The following is an 18,038-nucleotide window of genomic DNA, read 5'->3' as shown; positions in this document are numbered from 1 at the left end:
CAGTTTGGGATTGGTTTGAAGAAAATCGAAACAGCTTTCGGTAGAGTCACCACGCTATGGTACTCTGAGAGAGAGAAAGCATCATGCCAATGTCCATGGATGTTGTATGATATCGGTCAAGCGCCAAGAAAGAGGGGGCCCTGCTTAACTAACCAGTCACGGGGGAAGTTTCGGTTAAACTTTCGGCCCGGCTGCGGGAAGCTCATCGCAGCTAGCCAATCAGAGGCGTCAGTGCCTGTTTTCCCGCTTACTTCATTGTTCAGCCGCATACAAACGTCGCGAGTTTGAGCGGACATCTCATCTTATCTCACGATTCATACACGTAGCGCCAATTGACACTGGCTCCGCTGTTCTCAGTCAGTCCGCGGCACGAGTCTGACTGTCCGTTGTCTCCATCATGCCTTAGACAGGGTCCTACGGTTTTACCAACTCTGATTCCCAGACCTTTTGCAAACGCTCGCGGATCGAACAAACTAGTGGAAATTGACAACCCCTCCATACAACACAGTGCAACCCTGTCCCTACCGTCTCGATCTATCCGTCCGCGCACCAGCCGATTTCAATTCCCCCCAGCTGCCCAGGAATCTGATACACTGTCCTCACCTGTTCTCCACTTCATATCGAAATTCCTGTACCATTTTACAAACGAATCTTGTTGGGTGAACGAATTCCAATCTCTAGCCTACTCCCTTCTTTTCCATGTCCCACTGGGCCAACCTGTTATGGTAGTGCCAGGGGCATAGCTGCTAGACAAAGAAGAGACGAACACCTGACGAAATTCCTACAACCGTATGTTTGACAACTCGTATTTTTGTTTTATACATATAAGACTTATCGCTGCCTCTGGATTTTGCTTTTTTCCCCTCGCACTCGACCTTTTTTCGTTCTGGCGAATGGCAATTCAAAACCTCAACCAGCCCTTCATCTGTAGAATTCTAGCTAATCATGGCAGGAACAGGCTCAGGACGTGAAACCAACAAGCCGGCTGAAGGAAGTATTCCCCCGAATGTGGCTGCAGGGCCATCGTCAACGCCTACAGCACCCCCAATACCACCACTTACCCCAGACGGCTCCAAACGATTTGCCTCTGTGATTAAATACTTTCGCCCTTCCAAAGCCCGTAGTACTACCATATCCACAACTTGGCCTTCGAGAAAATTCGTTTCGAAGGGCCCCGCAAAAGCTCCAGCGGAGGGAATTCCACGCAATAAGATCCCTGACGAGTTCCGTCTTGCAACTCCAACTACTCCCAAAGCACCAGATCTGGACCCGTTTCGGCGCCCAAGTTTACCCGTCCCTGCTGCTGTGTTGGAACCTGGTCTCAGCCAAAATCTTCAGCTGGAAAAGAGGTTTCTGGAGTACCAGGAGCCGAGGGAGAACGGTAACCGGAAAAGCTCGTTATCCTTTTCTGAAGGTGGACTTAACTCTGTGCCAAAAAGCCCGCCACCAATCGAGACACCAACCGGAAAAGTAGGCCCCGAATCACCGCTTGTGCGGTCGTCTACCAATAAAACACTTAATACGTCGAACCAGTCAACCGCAATTGTGCTTAAAACGATGGCGTCTAATATCACTAGTGGGGCCCAGTATGACTCTTTTCAGGAGCAAAATGCTGGACTGAATACTGCAACTGGAAACCAACCTGCCCCTTCAAATCTGCAAAGTGGTCACAATACATCGTCAGGCCCGACGAATTTATCTGGCCTGGTGTGTAATGTTCATCGAACGACAGGCAGAGAACCCCACCCGCTTGTGGGGCCTTCCAGCACCGTTCTTGGAGATAAGCTATATGTATTTGGGGGGCGGCTGCAGTCAAGAAGCAGGCCCGAGCTGTTAACCAATGAGATGTACGAATTGGATTTGGTACGTCGTCACTGGACCAAATTAGAGACGACGGGGGACATTCCCCCTCCACGTTATTTCCACACAGTATGTGCTTTGGGCGATTCGAAACTGGTTTGCTACGGCGGCATGTCTGCGAAAACTGCTGTTCCAGGTCAGCCTCCCGCGAATCCAAACCCAAATGCGCAACAACCAGGGCAGGAATCACAGCAAGGAGTTGTGCTTTTGTCAGATATATATATCTTTGATGTGCCTAGTAGAACGTGGGTTTTTATTCCGACCGCCAACGCCCCCCGGGGAAGATATGCCCATTGTGCAACAATTCTACCCTCCGGCGCTGCTTTCGGCTCCTCTGATGCCCCTCTGTCCGCTCTCCACCATAACCCTTCTTCGTCTAATCCCCACCAAGGGACGCTAGGTGTAGAGATTGATGGATATGGAGGGGCGGAGATGATCGTTGTTGGTGGCCAGGATACGTCGAATCATTATTTTGAAGAAATAAATGTTTTTAATCTGCGAAGCCTAAAATGGACTTCCACCACCTCTCTTGATCGCAGTTGCGGAGCCTATCGCAGTGTTGCTACCCCTTTGATCGGGGTGAACGCTTCCGATATTGGAGGTGGGGTTGAAGTGGAAGGGTTCAGGGACCCGACGAAGCCAGATGCCCAGAAACCAGATCCCCTGCTGTTGATATATTCAAATTACAATTTCTTAGATGTCAAATTAAATCTGCAGTTCCGTTTACCTGACGGAAAACTAATCGAGAAGCCAATGAATGGCACGGTTTCGCCTCCCGGCTTACGGTTCCCCAATGGAGGCATTATTAATGGACATTTTGTGGTTAGCGGTACTTATCTTACGTCTTCCAAACAAGAGTATGCAATGTGGGCTCTGGATTTGAAAACACTTACGTGGGGCCGGATTGACGCCGGAGGAGCCATTTTTGGACACGGCAGTTGGAATCGCGGTGTCCTGTGGAGTAGGCGAAGCACATTCGTCGTTATGGGACATCGGAAGCGAAGTTTAGTTGAAGATTACAACCACCGGCGCATCAATTTCTCGCACATTTGTTTTGTGGAACTCGAAGCATTCGGCCTATATGAGAATCCACGACGAAGCTCCCCGACTTCGGGGTATGTCTCTGTAAGCAGCCCCATGGTACCTGCTTCTTTACAAGCAAAGATTTCCCAGCATGGTCCCGGAGGTCGACCATTATCTACCGCAGCGGAAGAGTTCGGCAAGATGGCCCTATCACTTCGGGAGTTGTCTGATATGGAGTTGCTCACCATTGGCGGCGAACGTATCCCGGTTAACTCACATATTTTGGCTCGTCGTTGGGGCCCATATTTTATTCAACTTCTCCGTGAATCTACAGCCTCGGAAGAGATCATGTCCGATTCCGCTACCCTACGCCAGCAGCCCTCATCTCACCCTAGCCGAAACTCTAGCATCACAATAACACCTTCAGTGGGCAACAGCAGCAACTATTCTACCGCGACGACCCTAGTCGGTCGCAGTAGCTCATCATCCAACCGGAAAGCCGCCCCGTCGCTCCTCCCCAACCTCGAAATCCCCTCCGCACACACCCTTACACCAACTTCCCGCCCTAGAACTCTATATCTCCCGCATACCCATCTAACCGTCCAACTTCTCGTCCAATATCTGTATACTTCCTCACTCCCACCCCCTGGCTCCCAGCTCTGCACCCCGCAAATCCTCTGCTCTCTCCTCCAGCTCGCACGCCCCTACCAGGTCGACGGCCTACTCGAAGCCACGGTCGAACGACTACACCAAGTTCTAGACGGCCGGAATGCTGCAGCTGTTTTCAACGCAGCCGCCATGGCTGCGGGCGGAGGCCGTGGCACAGGCTTTGCCAGCGGACCTGGTGGAACGCTCGAAGTTCTAAACGGCGCACACTCGCGCTCCAACGCCGTCGAGTCCGCCACAGATCCAATGAGCAGGCTGAATCTCAACTCAAATTCCTCAGATACAGAGTCCGGAGACACAACGGGGCCTCGGTCGGGTGCGATTGGTCGAGGCGTTGGTGGTGGTAGTGGACTTGGAGCCACCCAACGTCGCACATCAAGCGCCCAGCGACCCGCCAACCTTCGCATTAACACCACAAATTTGAACTCTGGAAGCACAGCCGGCGGCAACCGCAACCGCGCCGAATCAGTCAGCAGCGCAGCAAGCACGGCCACATCAGCATCGACAAATACCAGCCTCAGCTTCTCAGAATCAATGGGTGCGGATGATATTGCTCATCATAATGAACACATGAATAATAACATGGATGATGACATGCTTAGCCATGGGCGCGGGCGGGCCAAGCCTGAACGGGAGATTTGGACAGGTGAGATTAGTAGTGTTGTTGGGCTGCAGAAGAGAGGATTACGTGGATTGATGGAGGGGAGACGGATGAGGGAAAGGGGTGGGAGGCCGACTACTAGTACACCTGGAACGGCTGGTGGGGATGGTGGGGGTGGTGGGGGTGGTGGTGAGGGCGCAAATGCAGCTGCCACCAGCGGAGGGCCACAGGCGACGTCTACGGTTATCGCTGGCGCCGCCGTGGGTGGTGGGGGGTAGATGAGGAATGAGGCAGAAGCAAAAACGGAGGGTAATCTGTGTCTGTGCTTCAATAGGCGTTTAGGGACTGACGTTATGATGCAAATGATTTTACATTCTTTTTCTGGGTTCCTGGTTCTTTTTATTTTTACCCTCTTCCCCCTTCACCTCTTCTCTTCACCTCTACTCTACTCCATTTCGATGCCCCCTCCTTTGTCTTCGCGTTTTTATCTTCACTATTCCCCCATTCCCTTACTTCGTTGTCATTTCGCCCAGCTAACCTCTCTTCGTGGATCTTATGACTTTATCCGATATCATTTGTATATACACATGTATGCTTCTCGAAGCATGCATTTATTTTTTCTCCCAATCAACTCCTTTGGCTTGCTTGAAAATTTTTTGGATATTTCTTTTTGTTCCTTTTTTTTTTTTTTTTTTTTTTTTTTTTTTTTTTTTTTTTTTTTTTTTTTTTTTTTTTTCCCTCATCGTATGTTTTTCCACTTAACTCATTTGAGTGTATGGGGGGAGAGTGTAGTAATTACAAAATGAATTGCAATGTAAAACGTAGGTATTTAGAAAGGGTGGGTGATTGATGTAACGGATGGTATGTGGATACAAATCTCCACATTTTTTTCTTCTTTGTTTTCTTTTGGTTTTTATGAAGGAAAGAGAGAAGAAGGGGAGAGCATTAAAAAGGAGGGGAATACGATGATTAATAGTAAAGCCTAGAACTTCGATGAGAAGAGGGGAAATGGGACGAGCAATTGAGAAAGAAATGAAGATAAAAAAAAAACAAAAAAACAACCATTCGCCATTTGAGAGCTAGATATTGAGAGTAGCGAATCATACCGAAGAAAGACCATGACGGGTAGCAAAACACCCAAGTAGCAAAATCTTGAAAAATATATATGATGCATTGAACATGATGTGGGGCAGATGGAAAGAGTAAAAATTTACAATCCCAGGGGAAAAGGAGAGAGGTGCCAGTAGTAAAATAAATTATTCCTTTGTATATAGGTAGGTAGGTAGGTGGATAGATAAGTTATATGTAAATAAATAAGTAAGGCAGGTTCGAGGAAAAAAGAAGAATAGGAAGAGGGAAAAGAATGAAGAACAGAGAAAAGCCCCTAACCCAATTTTATGAGATCTTCTTTTAACGTCCCGGAACCGCTCTCGCCAGTACCCGTATATTATCTACAAACCCTTTGATAAGTTCCTCGTACTGGTTTTTCGGATCCCCCGCAAGCGCTAGGTCACCCTGGCGCCGGACTTCGGCGGAGGAGATCTCGATTTCAAGCTCGTGCTCGAAGTCTGACTGGGGATTATTGGAGCCGTCCTGAATTGGTTTTGGTAGTTAGTTACTGGCCGGGAAAAGAAGAAGAAATAATGAGATTGGTAGCTAGAAAGGATTCTGGGGAAAGGGGTGTGCGAATACAGTCGAGTTAGTTGGAAGACGGGTGGTGAATTATGAGTCCTAAACGCAAATACGAATTGAGACAGAAAGGTGTTGTTGTGGTCTGATGTGAGGAATTGTACAGAGTAAAATCAAGAGCAGTATTCTAATATGCAAGCGGAAAATAAAACGAGAATAAAATACAGATTGACATACCTCTGAAGTAGCAACCTGAGTCAAGTCAATTTGATAAGCCAAATGTCTATAACTCATGCGATCTTTGCTTCTTGCACCACCTCGAGGAGCCCCAGGCCCGCTCAATGAGCTCGGTTCACTCGGCAAATTGAGCTCGCCAATATCGCCTTCGTAGTTCATTTCAAGGTTGACGCTTATTCGCCAATCAAGACAAGTTCTCGGGCTATACACATCTAGATCCGCGATGCGGCATTTGATGATGCGAGCTAGTACGGCGCCTGTTCGCTGGTCCGTTGTCACGCGGACTTTAGGCTTGTGCCGAGGATTGAGATGGTGTTGGATTATGGGCGGGAGGGCGGAGGATGAGATTTCGTAGAACGTATCTCGTTCTTTTTTGTGAGCGTAGGTTAATGGAATGCGGGCGCCCGGTTGAGATATTGAGGATTTCACAATGTCGTTGAGGAAATCGTTTAGGGCTCGGTGTTGGGCCTAATTGGATATTTTTGCTTGGTCAGTGCGTTCCATTTATAAATAAACATTGAATGTTGTATGTGAGGGCGAGGGAGAAGAGGCCTCACCAAAGACATTGAGCTTTCAAAACCAACTCGTATACTTGGATCATCTTTGGCAAGAATACACTCTGTAAGAGCTGGTATCCGAACACGTTCTCCACGATTTCTGTCAACGAGCATGCCCAGCTTAGCTTCAACTTCGAGAACAGCGCCTTGTCCTATAGCTGATCCTCCAGCGGGCCCTGCTCCAATATCTCTTCTCATAACAACCTGTTGGAACAAGAAGTCGCAGATCAATTTTGTGACTTCTTCGTGGGGTATTAGCCCAGTAATGGACGGTTCCCAGGGACCTAGTGAGGTGGCGGTTTGGTCTACGGGCGGAGGTCGGGCAGGAAGATTCCCATTTGTCGTGGTTTCGCCGTTTGGGGCCTCAGCAATTGGATGCGGCGGAGGCGGTGGAAGGGAACGAGTTCTCGAAACAACCCTGTCGGCCTGAGGTTCCTGCTTCGCAATAGCGCGTTTAAAGGGAGGAACATAATGACCGGTGGGTATTGGTGGAGGATTACCACTAGTTCGGGGAGCTTTGCGTGCGTAGATCGGAGGTTCATCATAACGCCTTCGCTTCTTCTTGGAAATGCCAGATGGTAGCATAGACCTGTTAATAGGGGCATCTTCTTTCACTACTAATTGGCTTTGACCGCTCATATTTGAGGCGGGAGGTTCACTTTGTCGTAGTCGTCTGGTAGGTGGAGACGTTGTTGGTGGTCGACTAGTGTTCGCTGGTTGTGGTGTTCTCGGTGTGGAAGGAGGGTATTGTGACGGTATTGTATCACTGGCGTCATGTGGATGCCCAGGGAAATGAACGGCACTATTGCTGTTGTTTTCCCATGTAGCGTCGTTGGCGTCCTTTCGATACGGTTGAGGAGTCTGATCATGAAGTTCATTGTCACTCAAGCTACTCAGATTAGTGAGGGGGCTAACACTCACACTCCTCTCCTCGGTTCCCACTGAATAACGCCTCTGATTCTCGCCACCAAGCCCTGAGTCTTGCCGCGCAACTGTAGTCTGTGCAATTGGGGATCCTACATCTCTCTTATTCCGTAACTGAACATCTTGGCTACCCCAGGAACCGGAAAGGGAGCGCTGTTGTTGAGAATCAAAACCAGCGGAAGGCGGTCGTGGTTGATGCGGCGAAGGGCGGGAAAAGGACGTTGGGGGGGGACCAAGGGGTGTTCCTGGGTGGGAGCGTTGTTGATTGGGGGAGAATGACTGTTGATGTTGCTGAATGGGCTGCTGTTGCGGAGCTCCAATACTTTCACGGTGCGGATAAGAGTAGCTATGAGCGGAGGTGGGGGTTTGAATAGAATGAGCAGATTGTGAGCGTTGTTGCGAGAAATATGATTGCGGGGTCCCCGCGCTCATAGCTTGAGGGGTATATGGAGAAGATAGTGGCCCTGCAGATTGATTGTAGGCAGAACTGGCGGAATTGGGGGGGAAGTTGTCGCGCGAAACAGGGTGGTAGGTCTGCAGGGCATGGGGCACCGGGTGCGCGCCCTGGGACTGTGGGCCGCCGCTGCTCAACGTAGACGCCGACGTATGTTGATATGGTGAGTGAGCGGATCCATACGACGAAGATCCACCGGGAGAGTGTAGAGGGGGTTGGAGGGGGGGAGGTTGCGGCGGTCTCGTGCGGAACTCGGGGGTTTGCTGAGGCTGTTGGGTTGTGTGGTAGGATGCTGGCGAAACATCATCGTGCTTTTTCGTAGGGTGAAGCGAATCCAGATCGTGGCCCTGGGGCTGTTGAGGAGAAGGCGGCGGGGGTTGGGCAGCGGAAGCTCTCTGAACACCACCAGCAGCGGCGTCGTTGTTGATGATGGTGCGCAAGTCCATGATCACGGCAGCGGACGGCTGGCTGAACAAAGCCACAACTTAAAGGCCACACAGGTCCAGCTCTGGCCGTCCTAAGGCATACAATCCATCGACACGATGGCAGCTAGTCGTGGTTGATGAGGAAAAAAGCGCGAGAAGGCGAACGGGAGATCAGGGCGTGTCAGATGTAGCGCGTGGGGAGACGAGGGTGGTTGGCGAGCAGTCGGAGCGAAACGTGAGGTTCAAGACGCTTAGAGAATTTCCCCTTTGGGAAGTCTGCGATGGAGAGAAATCCAATAGGTGCAAAAATAACGTGATCGAGAGGATCAGGAGCCAACGCGCCGAACTACCAATATAAATATATTATGAGCAGGTATCCAGAGACACATCCATGTTATTCAGTGCCTATCATCCATTGTCAACCCTTTTTTCTTGAGTTAATTAACTACGAGCAGTCATGGCTTGATTTGGACTGCGGCTCCCAGCAGAGTATCGCGATGTAGAATTTGTTACTGTACAGTCAGTAAGCTGAACTGAACACCATTTCTGAATTTGCATTTTACAACTTTATATTCCATTTTTCCAGTTACTTTTCAGTGTGTTGGATTATTTTATATTTCTCCTGGCTGTTAGGATTAAAATTCCGTGATAGCAAGCAAGAAAAAGCACCCAGATATCTTCGTGTGACACTGGGACGAGATGGTTTCCATATTCCTGGGCTTCACACATTGCACGGAGTTTCAAGGACCTATCTATATATGTCTGAATGTAATCTACGAAATAAAAATACCCCTTGGCCTATAGTTATCGTAATGATAGTTAGAATGTATGAAAGATGGACCCTACTAGACATTCAACTATCAACTTTGGATGAAGCAAATGTAGTTTCTTCATCAGCAATAAGCAAAATAGCAACCAATCAAATAATCAATAGAAGTAGTTAACTTAACCTAGAGAGCATACAGGTCATTACATACCTGGGTAACTGACAAATGGCTCAAAGCGTGGTTTCGTATGACCATAATGCATCCATTATAGTTGTAAGTTATACAAGTTATAGCTCGACGGAGTTAAGAGTGGCTATTACGAAGCAATATCAGGGATGAAGATGAAGAGCAAAGCAGAACATCCAGGCCTTGTCCACTATTTAACTTAGGTAAAATATGCAGAGTTTTAACTCACATTATGAAAGGAAAGTACTGTAATGGAATAAGCATCTGTAACGCCTATTTTAGTGGGGCCTTTAACTGGGGACAGTTAAGGTTAGTTGGTCCTGGTTAAGCCTAGTTAGCTAACCATGTAAGCCGCCGTCAATCTGTTGTTCATCCCTATGTATAGTACAACATGTAAATGTATGTACATACTATATACCGTTCTTTCAAAGGGAGACGGAGATTGACACAACGCTGTTCTCTATCACCTTCACCTTCGCGCCTTTACCTTGTAGCTTTCCAATGTCGACTTTGATTGTCCCCGCCCGCCCCTGTGTCTCACGCTCATCTTGTCCTTCTCCTCCCCCGGAGTATATCAAGGCCTCGTCTACCTGGCTGATATATCTCCGCTCCGTCAAATATGGTTGACCAATGCTCTCGCTCCTTAGCATGTTGTGAACAATCTCCTGGTGCCTTTAAATGCAGTTCCTCTCCTATTGATGAGCGGGCTTCACCTTTGAACTTCTCATCAACGCCCTCCGCTGCCAAAAATCAAGAAAGCCGCGCTGACGACTGGGAAGATTCTGATTCCAATTTCGATCCCAAGTCTGATTCTCACTCAGGCTCCCACTTGTTGCCCCCTAGAGATATCTCAATGTACTATCTCGATCGTTTCTGTCTTGCCATTGTCCCCAGCTTTCTGCGCCATTTGGTAGAGACGCCCTCGAACAAAGATCATGCGCCGCTACAGAAGTTACATACAATTGCTGCCCTCGACGGCTTGCGAGGATGGGCCTGTTTGCTGGTCTTCAACTTTCATTTCCTCTTCACATATACGGATAAAACTGCGGTGGGTTGGGGGTTTGGCGAGGATAACTGGGGAATCCATCAATTGCCTATTATCCACATGCTGATATCGGGCCATGTTATGGTGACAATATTCTTCGTCATTTCCGGCTATGTGCTCTCCTATAGGCCGCTTAAGTTGCTCCGAAATCGTTCCTGGGCGCAGGCCTTTCACACGCTCGCTTCCTCGACGTTCAGGCGTGGATTACGCCTCTATATCCCTTCCATTGTGGGGATTCTTTGCGTGCTTATCGCTGTGCGCCTGGGATTCTATCATTATTCGACCTGGGTTCGTGATCAAGGCCACACTATCCTTGGTATCAACGAACAGCACCCTCCTTATTTCGTATCTTTTATCGACCAGGTTGCGGACTGTTACCTCACAGTAGTCCATCTGATAGATCCCTGGAACTGGGGGCTTTATTATAATTTCTACAATCCCCATCTGTGGACCATCCCGGTCGAATTCCGTTGCTCAATGGTCCTTTTCCTGACCATTATCTGCGTTTCCCGATTTAGAACTTGGATTCGTCTAACTCTTGTTTCTGGCCTTCTCTATTACTGTATTCGATGGGGCCGATGGGACCTCGTGCTATTCCTGTCTGGCATGCTTATGGCGGAGGTGGACATCATCCACGGCTTATGGGAAGACCGTCTTCCAATCCTTCTTACTTCCACTCCCATCCCCCTCGAAAACCAGCATGAACGTGAACCGTCGCACGATGGCACCAACAACTCCAACAACATTGAATCTGCCCAATATACCACTCCTACATCAGATAGCTGCTTCACCCGCCACCGATCCCCCCACCGCCTCCTCTGGGTCACCCTCTTCATCATAGGCCTCTTCATCGGCTCATCCCCCAATAGCGCCCCGCAACATACCCCTTTCTACCGCACCCTCGCCTCAACCCTAACCCCAAGCACATACCCGGAACCACACCGCTTCCTCCAATCCCTCGGCGCCATCATGATCGTCTGGAGCATAAACCGCTCCGCGGACTTGCAAAAGCTCTTCACGAACGCGCTGGCGCAGTACCTCGGACGCGTCTCTTATGCATTCTATATCGTGCATGGCCCAATCTTGCACTCGCTGGGCTACGCGCTTATGCCGAATATATGGGCGCTCACTGGCAAGGACACGGATGCGCAGTATTGTTTTGGAATTACGATTGGATGGTTGATTTGTTTGCCTGTGTCCATTTGGGCGGCGGATATGTTCTGGCGGGGCGTGGATGTGCCCACTGTTCGGTTTGCAAGGTGGGTGGAGAGGCGGCTCTTGGTAACTGGTTTATAGCCTTTTTTGTGCGTGTTTGTATTTTAATTAATATTCATTTTTCCTCTTCCGATTATCGGACATATAAATGGCATTGCGGAATGTGTGTACATATTTGGCCCTTTTACTGCTTCCATTTTTATTTTCACGGTGTTCCTAGCATGGTTTTTCTGTATTTGCCTTTATACGATGACCTGGAATTCTATCTCTGTCCATCCCCGCCTCATCTCGTGGATTTCTTCCCCAACTACCCGCTTCTTATTTGTCGGCGCTCTTCTTTTAACCGTCATTTCTGTTCAACATCATTCAAGGCGCCTCTTCTTTCTGACTTGGATCTATTATTCCCAATTCCTAAAGAATTGGAATAGAAAAGCCACTTCCAAACTGGAAAGCCCGGGGGTTGAATGCGAGAAGGAAAAAGCCGCAAATTGCTTGTATCTATTTATTAGAGGGCGGGAATATAAAGCTCGGTAATACAAAAGGAGCAACAACTAAAAAATAAAATAAAAATAAAATAAAAATAAAATGGGAAACCAGAAATCTTGTATGGTGAAATCCAAGAATAAAAGCTAAATATGGGAGCCAAACAAACACAGAAGAAAGAAAGAAAATGTGAGAGAGGGAAACGAAGGCAAAAAATAAGGCAAAAAGTAAAGGCTTTCGTAATTCATTAAGTTTTCCATCTCGAACGACCGTTCTCCAAACCCAATCTGAACCTGAAAACGTATAGGGTAGATTATGTATGTGAAAGAGACAAAAGCGGGGAGAAAGAGAAAACGCGGAACGGTCCGGAGTGATCCCACCTATATATAAAGGTCGACCAAAAAGGAAGCAAAAAACAAGACAGTTCAAACCGGACCAATGCGTATGTTTCTTTTATCTTCTTCCGCCCGCAGCAGCCGTACTCTTCACTCCGCGGAAAATCTTAAGATGTCTGTTCTCCATCTTCTAATTTTTCGAAACAGAAAAGGGAAAATGTGATAAAAGAGAAGTTTCATATCGACACTGTCCACAGCCCACGACCACCACACACCCCCACCCAATCCCTACCAACCCCACCAACCCCAGGTGCCCCAGGCATGCCGCTACTCGCATGCGGCGCCCAGCTAATATTCGAAACCTCGTAATCGCATTGCCACGCTGCGGCGGGGCCACGTTCAACGGTTGCGGGCCCATTGGAAGTGCCACTATGATTTGGTGGGGGCGGAGCTGGGGGGAAAGCTGCAGCATTGCTTTGATTGATAAGATCCCAGACTAGAACGAGGCAGTCATCTGCGCCTGAGGTGATGGTGCCGCGGCGGGTGGGAGACCATTCGATGCAGTTTATGGGACCTCCGTGGCCTTTTAATTCGAGTAGGGCTTGGCCCGGTTGTCGAACATCAAGTATGCGGATTATGTTGGAGTCTTGAGAGAAGGTGCCAAGTAGATGGGCATCGTGGGGTGACGCTTGAGCGTAGGTTAGTAACTTCGAGGATCTTATTTCTAGAGCTAGGGCCCGCGGGCTTATTCGGGCGGACCTATTCAGGGGGGCAAGGCACTTACCGGCTATTCTTAGTAGGGGAGGAGGCCAGGGGGCATTGTGAGAGGGTGGCGTAAGGTTCCCTGGGTTCGCTACTAAAAATATGTTAGTATAAAAACGCTTTTAAAATTGAAGGCGAGTGCGGTTTACACTTTTCATTTTTTTCGGACGGTTCATAGATAATCGTGCTATGCTCTAGGCTTCTTAGGTCAAACATCCGAACGCTGCCATCTGCGCCACAACTAACAAACACATCAACACTGTTGGCACAGAATCGGACATCATACACTTCTTTATCATGTGCAATCAGCTGGGTTTTAGCCGTTAGCGTGGGAATGTCCCAAATAGTACATGTAGTGTCGATGCTTGAAGTGATGATTAGGCTTGGAGACACAACATTCCAATCTAATGATGTAATTGGAGCAGTATGTTCCGGCGATTTGGAGTTGGAAAGTAGAGCGAGCGGTGAAAGCTTCTGTATAGGTTGATTTCTCGACTTGCTTGATCGGTTGATAGAGTTACTCAGGTAAGACTGAGAGTGGGAGTCTGCCGGTAATGACCAAAGGCGCAGATGATCACCAGAGGTAGCCAATAGATCGGTTGATTGCTTTTGGGACGAGGGAGGTTCCCATAATATTCTGGTCACCGGGTATGAATGTGTAGCCTCCGCGGTCTTTATAAATTCCAAACCCGGATTTCCATCGGGAGATTCCGGCACATCTGAAGAAGCACGCTGTGCGCTTAGAATTTGAATCTGTAACGATAATTAGTTGAGTCTGGCCAAGTCGTACAATATTGCATACTGTCTAGGATAAGCTATGTGTCCAGCAGATGCAGAACATACATAATTGTGACTGTCTTCAAGATAGCTTCCTAGAGCGATTTTCCCGAATGATGACCCTCCTGGCGGAGCAGGCCATTTACACCAATCAAAGGCGTATACCGCCCATGGAGCGAGGTAATTACTGTTTGTAGGGTATAGGATATTAGCACTATTGCCTCCTGCCACAGAACTGCCTGTGGCTTCCGACATCGCAGAATCAATGTGGGGTCTGATATCAGCCAGTCCTAAAGGTGAGTATGGAGACGACGTCTGTGGAGTCTGTGCCGCATAAGTGCCTGAAGTCGGCGATATGTACTTCCCACTATCAGGTGTGCTCCCTACATGTTTGTATTTCTGTTGATCGAACGTGGACGACGGACTGGACCTAGAGAATGCTTGTTGTTGGCTGGATTGGCTGGATTTTGTAGGCGTGTTGGGAGAGAGCGGTTGGGTGGCCAAGTGTGGTAGCATTTGTATGGATGGCGGAGCAGTGGTATTAGAAGGACCTGGTCGATTTCCAGGTCCCGGCTGCAATGCTCCCGGAAGTGAGGTGGTGTTATTGCTAGCACCACTGGAGAATTGGGACGGTTGAATATTTATTGACGGTGCGCTATAGTCAGATGCAGAGGGAAACTGATGTTGGCCTGGTCGGGGACCATTTGAGGCCAATGAGTTGCTCGCTGCAGGGATGTGTAGTTCCTCTGGCTGTCGCGGGAAAGTTTGTTGCCGCCGGGGGCCATTGAAGGTCTGAGAGGGTTCCGCCATAGTAGAAGCTTACGTTGTGGAGGGTAGGGAGGTATCTCAAGCCTCTATGCCTGGGCTGGGAGCCTGGTAGATATCGTATCAGCCCGGTCGCCACCGCTGATAGCGCCCGCCGAGTGATCGTTGGAGAAGTAAAGGAGGTCCGAACCTGAGGATGTGGTGTTGGAGGGGCGCCGCGCAAGTTCGCGATGGGAGCGCCAACAGAGCCTAGAACTTGTGTAGTCTGAAATACTCCACCAGTTGCACTAGGGTTAGTTGGGGGTGCATCCTGTGCACTACCTGTAGGATAATGGACGTGATGTTGCCCATGTAGAGGCATATTCACCAACTACAGAGAGTGTCGACGGCGATTTGATATCGCGAGCTCGACGTCAACAACGAGCCGCATTGCCTTGGCGAGCGCATGACTCAGCAGAGGTATACACGTGACTCAGCTTCCCTCTCCCTCGGCTCATTTTATGGGAAGAGAGACACCCCGCCGACGAAATATAAATAACTATAGAAATTAAAGCAATATCAAAAGGAAAACGTGTCTATTCGAAGCATATACCAGTGAATCAGCCAGCCCGTGACGATTATACAGTATCTTTGCATGTTTCTCGTCCTTCACTAATACAATATCTGGCGTTCGCGTCTCCCAAGGCACATTCTATTCGGCTCGGTTCAGCTCTAATATTACCCGATCTTATCGAGGCAACTTTATATCAACTTATATTGTAGGGTTCTGAATGCTGGACGATATGGCGTCTGGCGGAGATCTTCGCCATGAAGCATTGCTCTTACTCCCTAGCACGTCCTCAACCTCATATTCTTCTTTGAAAGCTGCATACAACCCCGCGTTGTCAATCATCCTTGCCGAACTTTCCAGTCCTATCAAAGGAACTAGTAGTAAAGCGGTATTAGATATCGCAATTACCGCACGTGGTTTAGCTGCACCGGATTCTGCACCGCGAGGCAGGTCGTTCGTGCATTTACAACAGCTGCTGGCTTCTTTCTATAGGCTCCTCGGCGTGACGAGTGTTGCACAAGCGGTTGAATTGGACGGGCCCGGGGGGGTGGATGCAAGAGTGTTTTTCCTTGACGATAGCGAGAATGGCAGCGACAATAACGATGGTGGTGATACAAATCGCTCCCAGGTCTCGCGTGCTAATCTAGGCCCAATTATCCATCTGACCGATTTCGCAGCTTCAGGTCGTTCCTGGGAAAGCATTTTTTTTCTCGGGACAAGAGAAGGGGATATGCTCCTGAATGCGCTTACCACGACAGCAAAGAAACGAGGGCTGTCAAATCTGGCCCCCACCATTCGAAGGCTTCCAGGCGTGTCAGCGTTACAGCCGCAGCCAACGGTTCTTGAGCCACTCGCACTGCATCCGCGACGCCATTATTCCGTTGCAGTTGGCGGTACTTTTGACCATCTGCATGCAGGGCACAAACTCCTGCTCACAGCGACTGCCCTTGCCATTGATGAAGTGCCGCCAGGATCTAAGCCGGTTCAAAGGACCATCACCATTGGCATCACTGGGGATGAGCTGCTGGTGAATAAACAATATGCAGAGTACCTAGAAAGTTGGGATGAGCGATGGCAGGGAGTTTGGGGATTTATGGAATCAGTGATACATTTCTCCCCACCGCTTGCGAAGCAGTATGCCACCCCGGCCGCGACCGCCAAAATTGAATATGTTCACCATCCCGCTCCAAATGGCAAGTATGTCCGCGTGCGGGTGTCATCGGACCTGGATATCAAATTCGTTCAGATTTCTGACCCATTCGGCCCCACTATCACGGACGAAGCCATAAGCGCTTTGGTCGTATCCAAGGAGACTCGATTGGGCGGGCAAGCCGTGAATGACGAGCGTGAGAAGAAAGGGTGGTCGATGCTCGAGGTTTTTGAAGTTGATGTCTTGGACGCCAGTGAAGGTGAAAGCCAAGGAGAGGCTGTGGAGAATTTTGAGACCAAGATCAGCAGTACACAAATTCGCCGACGTCAGATGAACTTGGCTAAGGGAAATCTATGAGGATATAGAGTCTGTCATCTCCATTTGTCTTTTAACAGCGACTGATTGTTGATTCTCCCTTTGTTTCCCTTCTTTTAAGAATGTGTACGGGGGAATAGATAAATCCAATAAACCGAAGTTCTTCCCTTATCTTTACCCTGCACCGTGAGCCGACACACCTTTCTCAGGCAAAATGGTCATCTTTTGTCCCGTTTAGATAATGCCCTAGCTCTGTCTTAACCATGGCCACGGAATCGGAAGACTAGGAAACCCGAATTTTATTCTTGTAAAATGGGGGCTCAGTGTTTGACCGGGATTTGGGCCTAATTGAAACAAAACACGCAAGGGTCGGCGTTGGTGCTCCAAGGCATTCAATGGCCTTCACATCTGCATGGAACACCACAAATTCCTTTTTTTGTGTATACAGTTTCCACAACTCCATATTGTGTAGATACCCGACTAGCGCTGCGCAGTTTTTTTGTTGGCATTACTACCCCGTATTTGTTAAAGCATGCCCTGGACAACTGCCAGCAAATGCCATCGTTCATCACGGTGGAAAGTGAAAATGTGCAGTAAAAATAAACCCCTAACTCAAACCACGACGTCGTGTGGCGTCGTAACGAGGGGCTGAAGAAAAAGCAAATAAAAGAACAGCATGCTACTGGGGCATCGTGGCCGCTTCTTCCATCGAGGGCTGAACACAGCAGGGAGAGGGTGCAGGAACAATTAGAGAGCAGAGTACGGAGTACTCCGTAGTAAAATAACGAAATGGAAAAAGAAAGCAAAACGGAACAAATGTTTCCTTTTGAAGAATTCATCATTCGCAGGGGAATTATGTGAGTAGATGGAGTTAGTTGTATGCAGCATTCGAGCAAGGATGCGGCATCCGGGCGCTAAAAGAAGGGCACGACTGGGCCAACAAGCAGGTTGCCAGCTCCACTAAGGAGAGAGAGCGGGACTTACATGAAAATTTTCCTTCTTCCATTCTTTTCCCCCCGCTGATTAGGCTCATAATTACTCTGTAGAGCATAGGGGGACGGCTAGGATGTGAGATTCCTAGAATGAAAACGGGGCGAGTTGGTCCGATTTACAATCTGCCACGGGAGCGGATGATACAGGCTAACTCTCTGATTTCACAGGTACAAAGTACATGTACATGTACATGTACTGTACATGGACAGGAGTGAGAGTAAAGGGCCGAAGTTGGACACGCCCAGGACATACGAAAAACTAAGAGTTCTTCGGGTTCCTTGTTTGTTGCCCATCTGGTCTGTCCGTTTGCATAACTGAT

The 18,038-nt window shown here is 48.8% G+C and overlaps 5 protein-coding genes across 5 annotated transcripts; 3 read left to right on the top strand and 2 right to left on the bottom strand.

Annotated features, from left to right (window-relative positions):
• The first annotated feature begins 178 nt into the window (after positions 1-178).
• On the top strand, positions 179-5,394 carry BDBG_00505 (regulatory protein Ral2). The gene is made up of 2 exons (XM_002629213.2): positions 179-789; positions 959-5,394. The coding sequence occupies exon 2, from the start codon at positions 1,558-1,560 to the stop codon at positions 4,426-4,428; it is 2,871 nt and encodes a 956-aa protein (XP_002629259.2). The 5' UTR covers positions 179-789; positions 959-1,557; the 3' UTR covers positions 4,429-5,394.
• On the bottom strand, positions 4,393-8,797 carry BDBG_00504 (mRNA capping nucleoside-triphosphatase). The gene is made up of 4 exons (XM_031719919.1): positions 7,495-8,797; positions 6,574-7,434; positions 6,017-6,484; positions 4,393-5,743 (listed from the first exon to the last, which is right to left on the bottom strand). Exons 1-4 carry the CDS (start codon positions 8,395-8,397, stop codon positions 5,561-5,563), a joined length of 2,415 nt encoding a protein of 804 aa, XP_031575838.1. The 5' UTR covers positions 8,398-8,797; the 3' UTR covers positions 4,393-5,560.
• Positions 8,798-9,648: 851 nt separating this feature from the next.
• On the top strand, positions 9,649-12,256 carry BDBG_00503 (acyltransferase). Its single transcript, XM_002629211.2, has one exon. It carries the CDS (start codon positions 9,949-9,951, stop codon positions 11,668-11,670), a length of 1,722 nt encoding a protein of 573 aa, XP_002629257.1. The 5' UTR covers positions 9,649-9,948; the 3' UTR covers positions 11,671-12,256.
• Positions 11,533-15,199, bottom strand: BDBG_00502 (WD repeat protein). The gene is made up of 4 exons (XM_031719918.1): positions 14,013-15,199; positions 13,319-13,922; positions 13,192-13,263; positions 11,533-13,095 (listed from the first exon to the last, which is right to left on the bottom strand). Exons 1-4 carry the CDS (start codon positions 14,754-14,756, stop codon positions 12,644-12,646), a joined length of 1,872 nt encoding a protein of 623 aa, XP_031575837.1. The 5' UTR covers positions 14,757-15,199; the 3' UTR covers positions 11,533-12,643.
• Positions 15,048-17,729, top strand: BDBG_00501 (pantetheine-phosphate adenylyltransferase). Its single transcript, XM_002629209.2, has one exon. The coding sequence runs from the start codon at positions 15,482-15,484 to the stop codon at positions 16,766-16,768; it is 1,287 nt and encodes a 428-aa protein (XP_002629255.2). The 5' UTR covers positions 15,048-15,481; the 3' UTR covers positions 16,769-17,729.
• The last annotated feature ends 309 nt before the right edge of the window (positions 17,730-18,038 follow it).

Source organism: Blastomyces gilchristii (genome assembly GCF_000003855.2).
Source record: "Blastomyces gilchristii SLH14081 genomic scaffold supercont1.1, whole genome shotgun sequence".
Lineage (NCBI taxonomy): Eukaryota > Fungi > Ascomycota > Eurotiomycetes > Onygenales > Ajellomycetaceae > Blastomyces > Blastomyces gilchristii.
Note: the sequence above shows the minus strand (reverse complement) of the source record. Positions and strands in the feature narration are given on the sequence as shown.

Coding starts and splice junctions, on each gene's coding strand:
- BDBG_00505 (XM_002629213.2), top strand. CDS start 1,558: ATGGCGTCTAATATCACTAGTGGGGCCCAGTATGACTCTTTTCAGGAG.
- BDBG_00504 (XM_031719919.1), bottom strand. CDS start 8,397: ATGGACTTGCGCACCATCATCAACAACGACGCCGCTGCTGGTGGTGTT. Junction 7,435..7,494: donor TGGGAACCGAGGAGAGGAGT/GTGAGTGTTAGC, acceptor CTTCATGATCAG/ACTCCTCAACCGTATCGAAA. Junction 6,485..6,573: donor TTGAAAGCTCAATGTCTTTG/GTGAGGCCTCTT, acceptor ATATCCAATTAG/GCCCAACACCGAGCCCTAAA.
- BDBG_00501 (XM_002629209.2), top strand. CDS start 15,482: ATGCTGGACGATATGGCGTCTGGCGGAGATCTTCGCCATGAAGCATTG.
- BDBG_00502 (XM_031719918.1), bottom strand. CDS start 14,756: ATGGCGGAACCCTCTCAGACCTTCAATGGCCCCCGGCGGCAACAAACT. Junction 13,264..13,318: donor GTCCGAAAAAAATGAAAAGT/GTAAACCGCACT, acceptor ACATATTTTTAG/TAGCGAACCCAGGGAACCTT. Junction 13,096..13,191: donor TCCCCTACTAAGAATAGCCG/GTAAGTGCCTTG, acceptor CCTACGCTCAAG/CGTCACCCCACGATGCCCAT.
- BDBG_00503 (XM_002629211.2), top strand. CDS start 9,949: ATGGTTGACCAATGCTCTCGCTCCTTAGCATGTTGTGAACAATCTCCT.